The following is a 16,478-nucleotide window of genomic DNA, read 5'->3' on the forward strand; positions in this document are numbered from 1 at the left end:
TGAAATAAAAGAATGGTAAAATAGTGTAATAAGATAAATTAGAAATCTGAAACAAATATGTTTAAAATATAAATTTTTAAAATAAAGTAACTAAATTGTGCGCAGAATTGAAAATTGAATACAAATATTTATAAAAACAATTTAAATTACAAAAATTAAAAATGTGAACATATATCATAGATGAAGCAATACTGCAATAGATATTGTTCAATGTTTAAAATATATATATATCATTAAAAATACTTGAAAGATTTTTCTGCTGCTAAATTTACCTTCTGCAACAAAGCAAGATCATTAATTGTTGGGGGGAGTGGGGCGATGAGCTTATACCTCCCCCCCCCCTCTTCCAAGAAATAACACTCTTAATAAATTAATTGGGAAAGCACAAAAGTTCCCTTTTATAAATAAAGACAAATCTCACGTAATCAGTACAAAGATAAGAACAATACAAACATAATGAAAGTATTTAAAATATTCCAGCAATTTAAAAATGCATTAATAAATAAGTATTTGAACATAAATTTATCAGATGAAAGTATTATATTTGTTTAAATATTATTTGTAGACAAGAAAATGGTCTGTTTTTGTATAAGCAGCAGCAAAATCTCTTCCAGCAATAGTGGGATCAGTGAATGCCAGTTCTTTAAGTTCTACAACATGTCCATAAATGAAATTGCACCTGAAAAGTAACCAAATTATATAAATTAAAACTGGAATATAAATGCAGCTACAGAAACTTTAAGAGCTATACTTATCCAGACCCCGAAATGATTTTATGGGGGAAAAAAGTAGGAAATAAGGAATCAAAAATTGAAAAAGTAGGAAAAGTAGGAAAAAAACACTTAAAAAGTAGGAAAAAATAGGAAGAGATTGGGCTACACACACGTCAAGAGGAAACAAATTTAGAGTAAATTTTATTTCTAATGTAAATAAACTAACAGTATTCTTGATTTAAAACTGTCCCAAAAATAAACTAACAGTACTTTTGAAGTATTAAAGGGATTTAATGAAAGACCGAGTCGCAAAAACAAAACGAAAGAAACAAGCTGACAATCATCAGTATGAAAACTAAACTGGTGGAAACAAAGATATATGAAAATAAAATCCAAAACAAAGAAACACTTTTCAACAATACAGTAATACAATTTTTAAGTGTGAAAAAATAAAATGCAATATAGCGATCGCACAAAAAAAAAAAAAATAAATAAAATAAAATTTTAAAAAAAAGAAAAATTAATTTGAATTTTGTCATCTTGAATTCAAATTATGTTTTTCGCAATCACGAGTGTGTGTGTATATGGTGGTGTGTGTGTTTGTGTGTAGGGGGGGGGCTGTGTGTTGGGGGTATGTGTATGTGCGCAGGCATGAGTGTGTGGGTAGTTGTGTGCATGTGCATTCAGTATACATCCTTTCCTAGCCACCCCCGGGGGAATATCAGAATGACGGGCCAGTTTTAATTTGAATCAAGCAATAAAACGAATAGTTTTATTAGTTTGATGATTTTTTACCTCTTTCTTGTTCCAAAATTTGTTACTGAAAAAAAAAGGAAAAATACATACATGGTAAACATAGCATTTTTATCAAAGCCAAAGATCAGTTACTAATGTTTCCCTGTGCATAAAAGTGAAGACATGTAGTTTCGTTCGATCCTCATCATACGACAAATATATTCATTCGGAAATTATTCACGAAATTGAGAGTGAGGGGGGAGCACCTGACATCAAATGCCAGCATATATTGCTTCCACCCCCCCCCCCTTTTGAACAGGCGCCCTGAGTACGATAACTTACAGTAGATACGCCGCATCGGTATAATTGCCGCACCCCGAAAAGATATTGATGATATATCCGAGTAGAAAATACCCATTAAAAAGAAAAAAAAATACAGTACATATTTGCTTACGGCTCTATCCCCCAACTTTTAAAAACGTAAAGAAATAAAAACGGAATCTCGCATTTAAATTGATTTCCGGTTTTTTCCCCAAAAATCGGGAACGTTTTGCCCATCTAGGTTTTTTTTTTTTGCAAATACACTTTTTGCAAGGAAAGAAAATAAAATTTTATAAATTTTATAATCATGTTTACGATTTAGAATGAATGATAATCATATTTATGTACGAAAAAAGTTTGTTTCCGCAATTATTTTTGAAGTGATCCGTTTTTGCGAATTTCTGTTATCTGTGCCTTTTATTTTGTACTAACATCAATAAAATAAGTACAGTGTACAGGTTTTTCATTTTTTGCTTCCTTACGTTCCTTTTATGGTTATTCATTGCCTTTCTGTTTAAATAGAGCTCCATTTCACTTGTAATCAACTATACAAAAAATTGGCAAATAGGAAATTCGGCTTTCCCCTCACTTTTTGGACAGTTGGCCGTTTCCTTTAACTAAAGCTTCTAATTGAAGAGTAAATAATATATAATTGCATCAGAATGGACCAGTATCTGTTTCTTTATTGTTTCGTTAAACAGTAGGACTGAAGTCGGGGCGGAAAGGTCGATCATAAACGCCACAACGGCATAAAAGTCACTTACGAATATTTAACTTTTAAACACGCAGACGCTGCAGTGTTCATTCCAGAAATTACTGTAGTCAATGAATTAAAAACTTAGGATTCGCTTGCTTCTTTCGCTTTTTAAAATTGAAACATGCAGAAAATTATCGGTGCGGCATCGTAAAAATAAGAAAAAATGCACAATTAGAAGTGCTATACTAAAGAAAGCAAAAGTAGGGAAAAAAAGGAAAAAGTAGGAAAATAAGGAGAGAGCTATAAAAAGTAGGAAAAAGGAGGAAAAATAGGAACTCTTCGGGGTCTGCTTATCTGTCATGAAAAAATAACTTTAAAGGGAACGAAACAAATAAAAAGAATACTGTAAAAGCACTTATTTTTGCAAGCTGTAGTTTTTGCGAAAATGAATGAAGGTATCTGTGGTTTTGCGAGCCAATATTTTGCGAATTTTATATGAACAGCACAAAAGTTGATTATCTAAATAAAATTGAAATATTTCACAAGGATCATATTTTGGTGATTATGACAGGCTCGCAAAAATAAGTGCTTTTACAGTTATAAAACAGTTTGAGCTTACAATTCAAAAGGCGAGTAGATGAGCAAATTACACAGTTTTTTTTTTTAAATAAAGAATATTAGTAAAGATAAATAAATATATGTGTACAGTCTATTAATGTTATGCAAATATAAATTTGTTTCTCAAAATACTGATGCAAATTTATGCATCTTCATTTAAAAGAAATAACTACATTGTTATCAAGGTATCAATACTTTTCTACCGGATTTCTCTAACTCATGAGGATAAAAATAAGATTATAAACCAACACAAAAAAGGGTAGAAACTTATATGACCTTTGAAAATATCAGAAAAATTAAAGACTATTACATTATAATTTAAAATATGTATTAAAATCAAACAATTATTTCCAACAAATAGCAAAAACTATCACAAAAATATATTTTTTTAGTCCTTTTCAGATTTTAATTGGTTCTTTATTATACATTATCTACAATATTTTACCTAATTTAGTACTGCTTGAAAATGAATCAGATACTTTTCTTTTATATAAAAAATATTTTATAGCACATAATACTTTTTTCTATGGATGCACCATTTTAATTCTGTTAAAACTTGATCAAATGCAAAACATTAAAAACATTTTGATCCATACATAATCTAAATATTTAAACAACAAAATGACATTTTGTTTCAATCAAAATATTAATAAAGTGCTAAAATAAAAAAATAAAAAAAAAATAGTTCTTTATTTGTTGTTCTGTGGTTATCACCAAAACAACTTGCAGAAGAGGAAGAGACATAAACTAAATTAAAAGCATCGACTACTTAAAACTTTACAAGCATGAATATTCAGAATATCCTGAGCATATAGAATTCTACCCAACATACAAACAGCGGTGAACATTTGGACAAAAAACAGCAGAATCTAACTTTGTAAAGATCATCACATATTCCAGAGAAAGTCTGCAAACTGTTCCTTAATTGAAAGAGCTTTCTGTGAAAAGGAGAACTCCAATTTCAATCTTTTCAAAAGGTCTGTATTAGAGCTTAAAACACTAGTCCACTTTTTTTTTTTTTTTACATTTTAATAATTCCACCTTCTTATGTTTTCAATAATTATACAAGAGAGGTCCTTTTTTTAAAAAATTAAAATGTGATTTGATGGTTTAAGCTTTAATGTGGACCTTTTAAAAGTTGAAATTTGGAGCTACCTCCTTGTAGCAAGTACCTTTTGCTATTTTTGAAATTACAATACCAATATTTGTTAATTTTCTACAGCAACGTTCTTCCTCTCATTGCAACATACATGGAAATGAGATGGCTGATTTGTTAGCAAAAAAAAAAAAAAAGGAACTGAAATTATACAGGCTCCAAAAGAATCCCTTCCTTATTCAATAATTGTAAGAATCTTAAAGAAAGTAAGGAGAAAAAATAATGCAAAATACCAGTTTCTTCAAATAGAAAATAAGCCCTAGAGGGACACTATTATCAATGTGCTTAACCTTTCAAGAGGCAATGCAGTACTACATTCGAGTGCAAACAGAACACAATTGCTTAGCAAAATACTTTTTCAGACAAAATATTCTTTCAAACCTGAATTGTACTGTTTGCAAGACAAACCCAATTAAGGACTCTGACCATCTTCAAATGTGTCCAGCGCTATTGAGCAATACATACAAAAGATATTGGAGAGCAAGGGGGATAATGCAGATCCTGTAAACTGATGGTCTTTGACCTGCTTGTTCAGATACAGTGCCGGGGCAGACCCAAATTGGGTAATTGGGACGCTTTGCTGCCTTAGATCTAAGTTGTGCTGATTCTAGAGAAAATGCATGTGATTCTGGTTTAAATAGTGCAAAAGTAGAACTAGTTCAACTTAATGTTTTAATATATTATTTGATCTTTAATCTTTTTTTTTTTTCATGCTAGGCACAAAAGAACATAAGTTAGTTACAATATTAGATAATATTTATCATCAAACCAGCTGCATTGCCTTGCCCAGCACAGTCTACCTCAAAAATGAAAATTGAGTCAAGTGAGGCATGTTCAGCAATCAGGCCAAAAATAAAAAAAGGAAAATTTCCCTTCAATGTGCAGAAAAGAGCAATTTTCGTACTTAACGATTAAAGTTAGACCTCTTTGGTTTTTTTTTTTCAAAATCACAAAACTTCAGTTCTTTTTTTTTTTTTGTATCAACCAGCATTAGGCATAATCTTTCCATGTTGACATGATTGTTAGTTAGATGAATTCACATGTATTAATGAATTTGTTCTGAAAATTTCAGAAAAATATTTAAATACTTAGACGAAAAGTAATTTTAAAACTAACGTACATCAGCTTAACAGAATTTTGTTAATCTATTGAGTTCTATAAAAGCTATTAAAACTGGCAGAAATCGCAGTTGATATTTAAAATAAGCCATAAAAACTTAATCCATTATTCTCTTTGATTATATAAAAATGTTTTCACTCATTTTTCCACAAATAACTATGACTACAAAACATACTATATTTTATCAAGAAAGGTAACTTTTTTAAAAATTCTTCATGCTAGTATTTTATTCTTTTCTTCGCAAAAATATCATCTGCATATAATCTATAAATAGGTTTTTGATTTTTTTTTAAATTAATAAATAAATTAGTAAATCAGAAGTTGGCAGGAAACTGCATTTTAGATGAATGTTTTAGTTTATAGCAAATCATCCAAGCAATGAGGATCAAATACAATTGTGCAGATAATAATCCACATTTTTCATGAAAATAATTTTTTAAAAACATGATTTATTGTACATTTTATGTTATTTTCAATAGTTTGTATTGAAGTACACATCCAATTCTGTTTTTGGAAACTTTGGCAAGTAATAGTCTTGTCTATTTCCATCTTGCGAATGACCAAACATGGCGTCTATGCAAAAAATTCATGATTATAAATAGATTTTTACTTTCTTCTATATCTAATATATAGAAGAAAGTATTGGATTCGTGCAAATTTTCGAATTTCGAAGGATTCGAACGTTTTGAGGTGTGCTGAGTCCATTTCGACCATTTTTGGAAAATGTCTGTCTGTCTGTGTGTATGTATGTGTGTGTGTGTGTGTATGTATGTGTGTCACGTCTGTGTGTGACCAGTTTTTTGTGGCCGCTCTACAACAAAAACTACCGCATGAAATCGAACCAAATTTAGTACACATATGTGCCCCTATGTGAACTTGTGCCCATTAGTTTTTGGCGCGAATTCCTCCAAGGGGGGTGGAGCAATGGGATGTTTTTCGAGTTACGCGTGCTTGCTATTCCTCAGGAAGTAACTGGCGGAATCAAACAAAATTTGGTCCATATGTTGGTATTAACAGGAACAGGTGCTGATTCAATTTTGGTGTCAATAACTCAAACGGGGGTTGAGCTATAGAACGTTTTTTGTCGTCAATTGTGACTGCTGTATCTCAAGAAATAATGAACGGAATGAAAGAAAAATTTATCGGCAAGTAGCCCTTAGTGGGTATAAGAACTGATTTTATTTTTGTGTCAACAGCTAAAAAGGGGGTAGCGCAATCACCCGTTCTTTTTTTCCATTTTGAGTGCCCTATCTCAAGAAGTAATGCTACGTTCTGGTTGAAATTTGGAATATATGTGAATCCATATGTAAACAGGCTTTGGTTCAATTTTGACGCCGATCGCTCCAAGAGGTGTTGATTTTTTTTTTTTTTTTTTTTTTTTTTTTTTTTTTTTTTTTTTTTTGCGAATAAAAATATTTTTATTAATGCAAAAATAAGAAAGATAAATCGTAATAGATTGTCGTCTGCGTATTTCTCGTGATTTTAATTGTATGGAAATGATAGGAAATATTATCTCAATGATTTAAAATTTTTAACTGTTGCCATCTTATGTTTGTTAACAAATAAAATATTTGTAATTAATTCAAGCAAGGCTTTTAAAATAACTTTCAATTTTCGCTCTTTGCTTTGCTTTTGCAATAATTCAGACATTGGGATAGTCGTCAAGTTTTTGCATGTGTAATTTTTTTTTTGTTGGGAATATTGCTTCCTCGTTAAGCATGGGGAGGGATCAGAATTATAAGAAAGATATAGAAGAAAGTTTCGTGATGGCCACAACATACTAGTTGAATTTGTTACATAAAAGTAGTAATAAACTCAAAATCCTTAAAAAACTACAATCTAGATGAAACAATCCGTTTTTAGCACACTAGCCTCTAAAACAATGAAAATAATATTCTAAAGATAAAATTTTGCATCTTTAAAGACAATAATTACCCAAAAAAATCGCACATTTTGCATAGTTTTCAATATTTTGCATTGAAATAAACATCCAATTCCATTTATGAAAACGTAGGCACTTAAAGAGTCTTGAATATTGTCCGACCATCACGAGAAAAGCCACTGCCTAAATGTCTGTGTTTGTCTACTGCTATGGCAACAAGGCACATCTGAGTTTTCCAAAGGAAGCTTAATGTTGGAAAAACCCGTACGACGGCTCAAAGGCGAGCAGACCAGTAGCGAAATGTTGCCAAAAAGTCCTCCTGTTAACCCTTGCAGAAAATGAACGAAGTCCGTTTCTATGGCAGTAGACGGGCTCAGACTTGACGGCAGCAGCTTTTCTCATGAAAGCCAGACAGTACAAACATCTTGGGAATGACCAAACGTAAGGACTACGCCAAAAATTAAGACAAATTTCTGAATTTGTTGCAAACAAATAATTTAAAAATAAAGATCCTCATGAAACTACCTACACTTTCGTTTGAAAAGTTTTTACCACTTTCGCGTCCAAAGCAATGAGGATAAGGTGAAATTTGAAACATAAAATTTTTCATTTCTCAAGAAAAATATTTTGAAAAACAAAAAAATAGTAATGAAAAAAACTGTTCAAGTTTATAATTAATTTGAATTCTTAAATTTTGAATTTGAATGATGTTTTTTGCAATCACAAGTTGCGACAGGACCCTACTCACTTGTTTCTAAAAACAACTCCTGTCCCTCTGCCCTTCTTGGGCGGCTACGTGTGTACAGTTGTGTATGTGTAGGCTTGTGTATGTGCGTAGACCTGTGTGTATGCACGTTGGCGTGTGTGTATAAGTGTAAAGGTGTGTGTGTGTATGTGTGTGAGTGTGTATGTGCGCTCCTGCAGAGGATGATGGGGTTGAAAAACAAACCAAACATCAAGGACGTTCAAGTGAAAACAATTAGCAATCGTGATTGCTCAAAAAAAAGCGATTTGCTGCACATTTTAAGTTTTTCATATAAATTATTTTCATTAAGTTATTTTAGTTAAATAAAACAAATTCTGCTTTATTTTTGAAAACTTTGGCACTTTATCTGCATCTTATCTACATCAATCTTGTGAATGACCAAATATGGGGACTATGTTTCTAGTTGAAATGCTGAAGCATCCAACTCCTTTCCAGTCAAAAGACGATCTCCAAACAATCTTTGCCAAGTTGTATTTCCTGTATTTTCTTTTACTTATTTAGTTTTTCTTTCCATCTTTTTGTTCTTTGTTAAAATTATCTGCAGACCACTGAAAAATCTGCGACGCACATCTCCCAGTTTCTGCTACCGGGAATGTTTACAAATTAGGAAAAAATACTACTTTAGTAGAGTTATTAACACTTGGAACAGCTTATCGGCAGAGGCTATAATGAGCAAGGGGTAGATGGCTTTAAAAGGGAGTTTAATCTTCATAGGGGATTAATAAATTGACTACGAACAGCCTAGCTAGACTCAAAGCCTGTTGCTGGTGCACATTTGTATTTGTAGAACAAGAACATATTTCATTTCATGGTAGCATGGTTTTCTTTATTAATATCATTTAAAGTTTTTTTTAAATGATTTTTTACTATTTTAAAACTCCACCCTTTTAAAACTTTTCATTTCTCTTTTTAATTTTATAAATGCATTTCATATGGGCAGTAAACCTCCTATATTACAAACATCTTAAAATTTACTGTTGATGTATTGTTTTTATAACAGCTATTACATGAATTATAACTTATTAATATTCATTTGAAATAGACTTACATAAACTTCAAGTGATCTTACTTTTTCATTTTCGCCTTAAAATATTTTACAATCAATCTTTTATATACATATTCAAGTAATATTTTTATATTAAAATATAACTTGGATGTGGGAAAGATCTCAACACTTAACTTTTGTTTTCAAACTTGAAATTTTTAACTAAGAACGTTCAGTTGCTGAATAAGTGGACGAAATGGACAAAATGATATTTTGTCCGGGGCAGTTTTTTCCGGGGTGGACGAAATAGGACAGCCCTGCTTCTCAGGTGCGTGAACACTCTGTACATCATAAAGGAAGCAGTGTGGAAGATACTAGGGAGATTATTGGAGGGAAGCAGGTGCCATTGCATCTGATAAGAAGTGCACCAGATTGCAGTTAACAGGGATTTTCAGGACAATACTTAAGTTTCAGAATATTTATAAATAAGAAGAAATCAGTTAACATGAAATTCAATAAACAAGAAATATTTTGACATCCCCATCGAGTTGCATAGGGTTTTATTCCAGTGTAAAACTGGAACACAATCACCCCAGATATTCTTAATAAATTGTAAACTAATCACATATGTTTAGAGAAAAATTAAAGCAAAAAAAAATGTTTTAATACTAAAAAGGGTAAGAGAATCTTAAAACTTCTAATCACCTTAAGCAATCAATCATACGTGATGCAACTTTTTGACGACGAAATTCACTAGCTACCCATATTCGATTAATTCCACAAAATGCAGGAACAGCTTTTGAGCTTGAGTACCAACTTTCCACCTTCCTAACTTTTTGTGAATTGGCTTCAGAATTATTTCTGGATTCATCAAATACAACAGGATAAGCCTAAAATAGAAAACAAAAGTTTGTAAAAAAAATATTTCTGGTGATAAGCAAAAATACAACACAAACAATTTTTAACATTTCTAAACAATGAAAAGCAGCACAAATACATAGTTATTACTGTGCACCTCAGCCTTTCAGTCATCACAAACTTTCCTGAAAAAGAAATAAGTTATTTAGAAAACACTTTTAAAACCCATGCAATGTTGAAAACCCCCGCTTAATCGAATAATATTTCTGGGAACCAACAGTATTTGGTTAAGCGGGGCCGACAATATCATTTTGAATTCCTGATTTTTCAAAAATCATTGTATTGAGGTGAAGTGATAAATTTCAGCAGAAACGAATGTGTACTCTTTTATAGACCATCAAACCTATAAAAGCCAAAATAAGGGTGGTACTTTCCTGTTATAGGTATGTTATGGCTAATTTCAACAGTTTATGTTAATTTTCAACATGTTTGGCCAAAGTGGACAAAACAAAGAGCTTGGTGACTCATCAAACCTTACCAAAATCAATATTGCTGAAATTTAAAATTTAATTTTTAAATCAAGCAGTCCACTAAATAAGACTAATAGTTACATTAGAATGAAATCTTCCACCAAAAAATGAATTTGTAATTCATTTGATTGTATTTTTACTTTGTTCTCTGTTCTATTTTCTTCCTAATTGTTGCATCGGTTAGCTTTGTAATTTCAGGCAGACATTTACAAGCCCTAGTAGCTATGAGTAACTACATAAGAGTTTGCGGACAGGGGGTGGGGGAAGGGGGAGAAGAAATGTAAGAAAGGATGCTTAACACATTGTAAAAATATTGCAGAAAACAAAAGAAGTCAAAAATAAATAAAACAATAAAATAAATATTGAAAAATTGTAAATTAGCATTTTGAGAAGGGGAAAATGTCTATCTATCTGTTTAGGGAATTTTGTTGTAGTAGTATAGAATGGGCTCAGGTTTGTTTCCAGGGATGGCTGTAGATGTGAGTGAAGAAGGAGCTGTTATTGAGTGCAGAGAATGCACCAGAAAGTTTTGGAAGTGGCCGACAATTAAGGATCTATTTGTGTTCTATTCATAAAATCATTCAACTCCAAAATTAATAAAAAGATGAATGTTCTCCATCAGCCATTTGACAAGACAATAACCACCTCTAGCTACACATTCATTTTAAAATTTTTAATTTTCCTTAAAACAAATATGTGTGACTCAAACTTCGTATAAAATGTATTTTTCAGTTGAATAAATATTTCCATATGAACAAAAATCTTTCTGTGACTATAGTTAGTTATACAATGATTTCCAGCAGAAAAAAATCACCTTGGGCCAAAGTACCCCAAATGCAACCTGTAACATTGATGCAAATACAAAATAATTTAAAAGTGTAATACTAGTTTGGAAAAAATACATTTTAAGTGTCAAATTAAGAGTACTCAAGATGCAATAAAAAGGTTACCACAGCATAAAAATAGGAACAGTATCAATATTGGGAAATGAAAAAAAATTCCCAAAATGTTTGCCAGAGTATTCATCCAGAAATTTAAGTAGGCAAATTTTTCTCAACTCTTTTCCAGAAAAAGAAACATTCTGAACAGCTACTACAGAAAAATAACCATCAACAAAACATTCTATTCAGCATTATTAAAAGTTTAAAATCACACCTATAATAATAAACTTTTGATGCCCATCGGAAAATGATGAAATTATTACCCAAGTTTCTTTTCATCAAAAATTCGAGATTCCTCAATTAAAAACTCTAAATTCTGAGAATCATCAATTAAAATGCTTAGAATTCTAAAAAAGTTCACCTTTCTCTAAAAAAAAAAGAACAGTAAACTCCCGATTAACGGCAGCCGGATTGTCCGCAGGTCTTTTGACAATTTTTCTCTCTTAAACTTATGATTGTGTCACTGCTCGCTTTTAGATGTTAATATATTTTTTATATTCAATGTTAGTAGATGCAATATAGCAGTGTTTTTGGTTATAATTTAAATGTATGTGTGAGTGTTATTCATATTTTTTAGCTATTGTATACATTAGCGTACCTAGGACTAGCGCCCCTGGCGAACTCAAGAAATTGCGCCCCCTCCTTAGGGTCACCCCAATGACAAATCACTGTGACATCAAAAAACATTTTTTTTTTTTTTTGGAGGGGAATATTTGACCAATTGATTCGACAATTTAAGAGACAGTTTTTTTTAAATTGTTTTCAATGATGTCCAATGTTCCTTCGCAGCAGATGTTATGTATGTATATGTGTGCGTGCTCGAACTTTATCATTTATTAAAATTAGGATTTCGTTTGGCAAATTGAGAATTTTTCCCCCTCTGAAAAATTTTAGTTCTTTCCCCACCATTTCACATTATTTCAACAAGATCTATGACTAATATTTTCTAAAAAAAATCTATGACTAGCAATAATTCAGTAAATACTAAAATTATGTTTACAATAAATAAAATAAACAAATAATCAAAAAAATGAAGCACATTAAATTAAAGTACTTAATAATTAACTTATCCGTTATACCACTGCCAAAATTATAGGATAGACTACAAATATTTAAAAAATTCCCAATTGAAAATTCCTTGATTTCTGTATTTTATCTATGTCCTAAACGTCTGTAATGAATTCTTTAGACCAATTTTATATTCTAAAATGTTCATTAACTTAAGATACTGCAGAAAATTAATGCACATTTTTTATGACTCTCTTGAATCTACTTGATCTACTTGGAGGCAAATGACTTAAAATTTTTGAAATATACAAGGGGGGGGATACTTGGGGACTTGTATATGTCTCCAACTACACAATTAGACATATAAGGTGGTTAAAAATAATGCTGAATACAAAATTATAAGCGTCCAAACGGTAGAATAACATTGAGTGAGTATTATAGAAGCAGATGCAATCGGATTATAAAATGTGAGAAAATCAGGACTGGCCGGTAAAAGAATAAGAAACAACTAAGATGCATAAATTTTGCACTTAAGTTGTAGAATTCGATAAACATGCATGTTCTTGAACCCAAAATCCGTGATCAGATATCAGTTTCCATTACTTTTGAGCATTTTTTGCTGAAAATCATGACTTTCTGTGACCATTTTCAAACATAGTCGAAATCCATGACTTTCCCGGACGTTCCATTTGCGCCGACACCCTCAGTGTACTAGTCCTCAACTACACATGAAGATATAAAAGAAAAGTTTAAAATAATGCTAACCACAAAATTATAAATGTCCATGTGGTAGAATTGAAGAGCAACGAAAAACGAGTGAGTTTTAAAGAAGCGGATGTAATTGGATTTTTAAATGTGTGAAAAATCGGGACTGATGCATGAAAGTGCAAGATAAGGCTAAGATGTGTAAATTTTAACCGAATCTGTAATATTCTGTACATATGTATGTACTTAATGAAACTAAAATCTATGACCAATTGCCAGTTTCCATGATTTTTGAGCAATTTTACTGAAAATCAAGACTTTCCACTACCATTTTCAATCAGTGTCAAAATCCATGACTTTCCCCGACTTTCCAGGTGCAATGATACCTGTAATAAAAAAAAGAGAAATTAAAAGAAATTGACTTGGATAAGAAACCAAACTAGGAATGTGATACAGTTAAAAACTGCTTCCGAAATGCTTTTAGGCCACTAGTATAGCTCTAAGGAAAGGGTATAGGAATATCTAGACAGTATTATTACTGGAGTGGCGTTCTTGTGGGACAAAACCTTCAAAAAACAAAAAAATAAAATAATAATAATAATGAAGATTTCCAACAGATTTAGAAATGTTGTAGGAGTTGAGTAGAAATTAAAAACAGGCAGCACAATTTAGAAAAACCTGGAGAAACAATAATCCAGAAGAAGAATGGTTTGATAATGATTAAAAATGATGATAATACATTTGCATTCAAGATCATGAAAAAAACATTTTACTTTGTACTGCTTAGTCACATTTATTATTAAGTTTTTCAAGTAAAAAAAAAATAGAAACAACAGCTTACAGATTTGATTGGCTCTGCTACCACACAACCAGCTACTTGTTTTTCAGTAGAAACAAAGATCACAAAAACAACATCAGATCGTGGCGGAATGCCAGTAGTAATCCCTAAATCCCTGGAAGATGTTCGAAGAATGTTAAATAATTTAACATATATTTACTATATAAAACAGTTTTCATTTATTTCAAGTTATTAAAATTTAAAATATGGTGTTAAAATAAAATTAAGCACTAAAATAAAGGAGAAATGTATTTTATGATATAGCTGTCAATAATTATGGATCCCTGCGCATTGTGGCATTGATGTCGACGACTCTCTGGCTAAAAAGGGCACTATGATCCTGAAAACTGCTTTTCGAAGTTCTTTTTGACACTATTAAACGAATGATTAAACGCAAGAAGTAAAAGGAGTTTTGAAACAGTCTTGCTGTTAGATCTTCATCTCAAAACTATGCAGAGACAAACTCCCTCTCCTATCAAATAAACACAGATATAAAATGGTGGCCAAATACAGGCTAGCTATGGGACATGATTGCCCTTTCAAGTACTTCATCGCTTCAATATTATTTCTAGCCCTCTCTGCACCTTCTGAAATCTGAGTCATATCATGGATGGAGACTACCTCTTTCTTTGCTCGACGTTAAGACATTTAACTCTCATGGACAGATACTGGGTGACTTTTTTTAAAGACTTTCTGCAGCTTTTTTTTTTTTTGTTGCTCTGCATGTTTTGTTTCCTTTATCTTACTCTTTGGCTGTGGCAGTCTTTTAATCCTTGCCTTTGGATTTTTGCCACATATTTAACGCTATATGAAAATTATACAGTAAAATTTTCATAGATTTTCGTTCAGTCCCTTTTCGGATATTAAACCTTAAACTTAGCATTTTTCTCTAAGATGGCAAGTTTGACTAACTATATAAAAAATGTACTAGCTTCAGACGTTTCATGCTGCTTCTGAGAATAGTTCAATAAGATATCTATCGACATCGATGGAAAAACATCGATGTTTCAAAACATCGATGTTGTTGATTCATTGACTAAAAAATATTGATGTTTTGAAACATGGATGTTTCAAAACATCAATCTTTTTTATCAATATATAACAAACATTTTTGAATATAACACTACAGACTTACATATATGATAATCTCTAACAAATGTTTCTTAGTGAACCAGTAAAATTCGTTTCTGGCATTGCGTCAATTCTTAAGATTATAGCTATTATTTCAGAAATTTCAAGTAAAGCTAATATTAAATATTTATATATTCTCTAACCAACTACGTGCAACACCACGTTTTGCAAGTCAACAGAAAAAAATAAACAAATCAGACCGGAAGAAGCTTTTCTGTTACCGTTTATGTTTATAATACACTAGCACTACCCGCACAGCGAAGCCTGTGCTAAAAATTTAAAGAAAATCCATGTAAAGAAAAATAAATTACATCAAAATTACATTTGCAGTAGCTTTCAAATGTAAAAAAACTCCATAATTCATCGCCAAATTCGCCAAGCGACTTTCTAATTGAAAAGAAAATCAATTAACATACGCACAACGAATTTAAAATAAAGTAATAACTGTAAAATATTCATAAGCAACAAAGGCAACTTCCTCCAAAATGTTTAAAAAGAAAGTAATTGAAAAATTGTATGGAAAATGAACCTAGTGTTATAGTTGAAAATTGTCTCGAAAGTGAACCTAGTGTTATAGCAACTTCTCGAAAGAGAAGCCTTGAAAATTGGCTCAATTAGAAATGCTTATATCTCCTGTTCTAATTAATTGAGAAAAATGGAACATCATCTTGTTTGAGAAGGAAAACCCTTTCCAACGATATATAATGTTTGGGAGTGGGGGGATTTTTTACCCTCCAATTAGCCAAAATTTAGCTTAATTAGTTAATTAGAAAAAAACTAATTTGAAATTTAGAATTTGGGCTTCGAGGTGCACACCTTCGGGGTACGTCCGAATTTTGTGACAAGTTTCAGGGCTGTAGGTGCTATGGGGTCTTCTGGCCATCGGGTACAAACAAAGAAATAAAGAAACAAAGAAACACTGTCACCTTTATGTATTTGGATACCATTGAAAAAAATATATCTATGTTTATTTTGAATGCATTCATTACTCCGTTGAAGCGGAAATAGTTTTGGGAAAATCCAGATAATCTCAACAGCAGCGGATTATTTTGCATAGTAGCTAAGAGGAGCACAACTCTTGCAATTTTCAAATTTAGGTGATAACAATGATTCTGAGAGTTAAATTTTTTGAGTCAATTATAGATACCATCGGTTTTTTTATTGTTTCTTTTTCATAATGAAGATCAATGTTCTCAATCAAGGTCACTTCTCTGGGAAATTTTATTATAATTTTCAATTAAAATACAAAAACATCAACATCGAAAAAACATCGAACCCAAAACATCAATGTTGCAAAAACATCAAAAGTAAAACATCATGTTTTAACAAAAACATCGATGTTTCCTAAACATCGACATCGATGTCGCACCCCTAATATCTATTCAAGGGGGAAAAAGTAAGAGTGGATCTTACTTCCTTTTAGTAATATTTTTATGTTTAGTAATATTTTATCTAAAAATGTAAAATTTCACATG

The 16,478-nt window shown here is 31.4% G+C and overlaps 1 protein-coding gene across 1 annotated transcript; it reads right to left on the bottom strand.

Moving 5' to 3' along the window:
* Positions 1 to 555: 555 nt before the first annotated feature.
* Positions 556 to 14,475, bottom strand: LOC129235038 (N-acetyltransferase ESCO1-like). The gene is made up of 4 exons (XM_054868759.1): positions 14,384 to 14,475; positions 13,876 to 13,987; positions 9,698 to 9,882; positions 556 to 679 (listed from the first exon to the last, which is right to left on the bottom strand). The coding sequence occupies exons 1-4, from the start codon at positions 14,473 to 14,475 to the stop codon at positions 556 to 558; spliced, it is 513 nt and encodes a 170-aa protein (XP_054724734.1).
* Between the last annotated feature and the right edge of the window lie 2,003 nt (positions 14,476 to 16,478).

This window comes from Uloborus diversus, chromosome 1 (assembly GCF_026930045.1).
Source record: "Uloborus diversus isolate 005 chromosome 1, Udiv.v.3.1, whole genome shotgun sequence".
Taxonomy (NCBI): Eukaryota; Metazoa; Arthropoda; class Arachnida; order Araneae; family Uloboridae; genus Uloborus; species Uloborus diversus.

Coding starts and splice junctions, on each gene's coding strand:
- LOC129235038 (XM_054868759.1), bottom strand. CDS start 14,475: ATGACTCAGATTTCAGAAGGTGCAGAGAGGGCTAGAAATAATATTGAA. Junction 9,883..13,875: donor TAGCAGAGCCAATCAAATCT/GTAAGCTGTTGT, acceptor TTTCTATTTTAG/GCTTATCCTGTTGTATTTGA. Junction 680..9,697: donor CGTATGATTGATTGCTTAAG/GTGATTAGAAGT, acceptor GTTACTTTTCAG/GTGCAATTTCATTTATGGAC.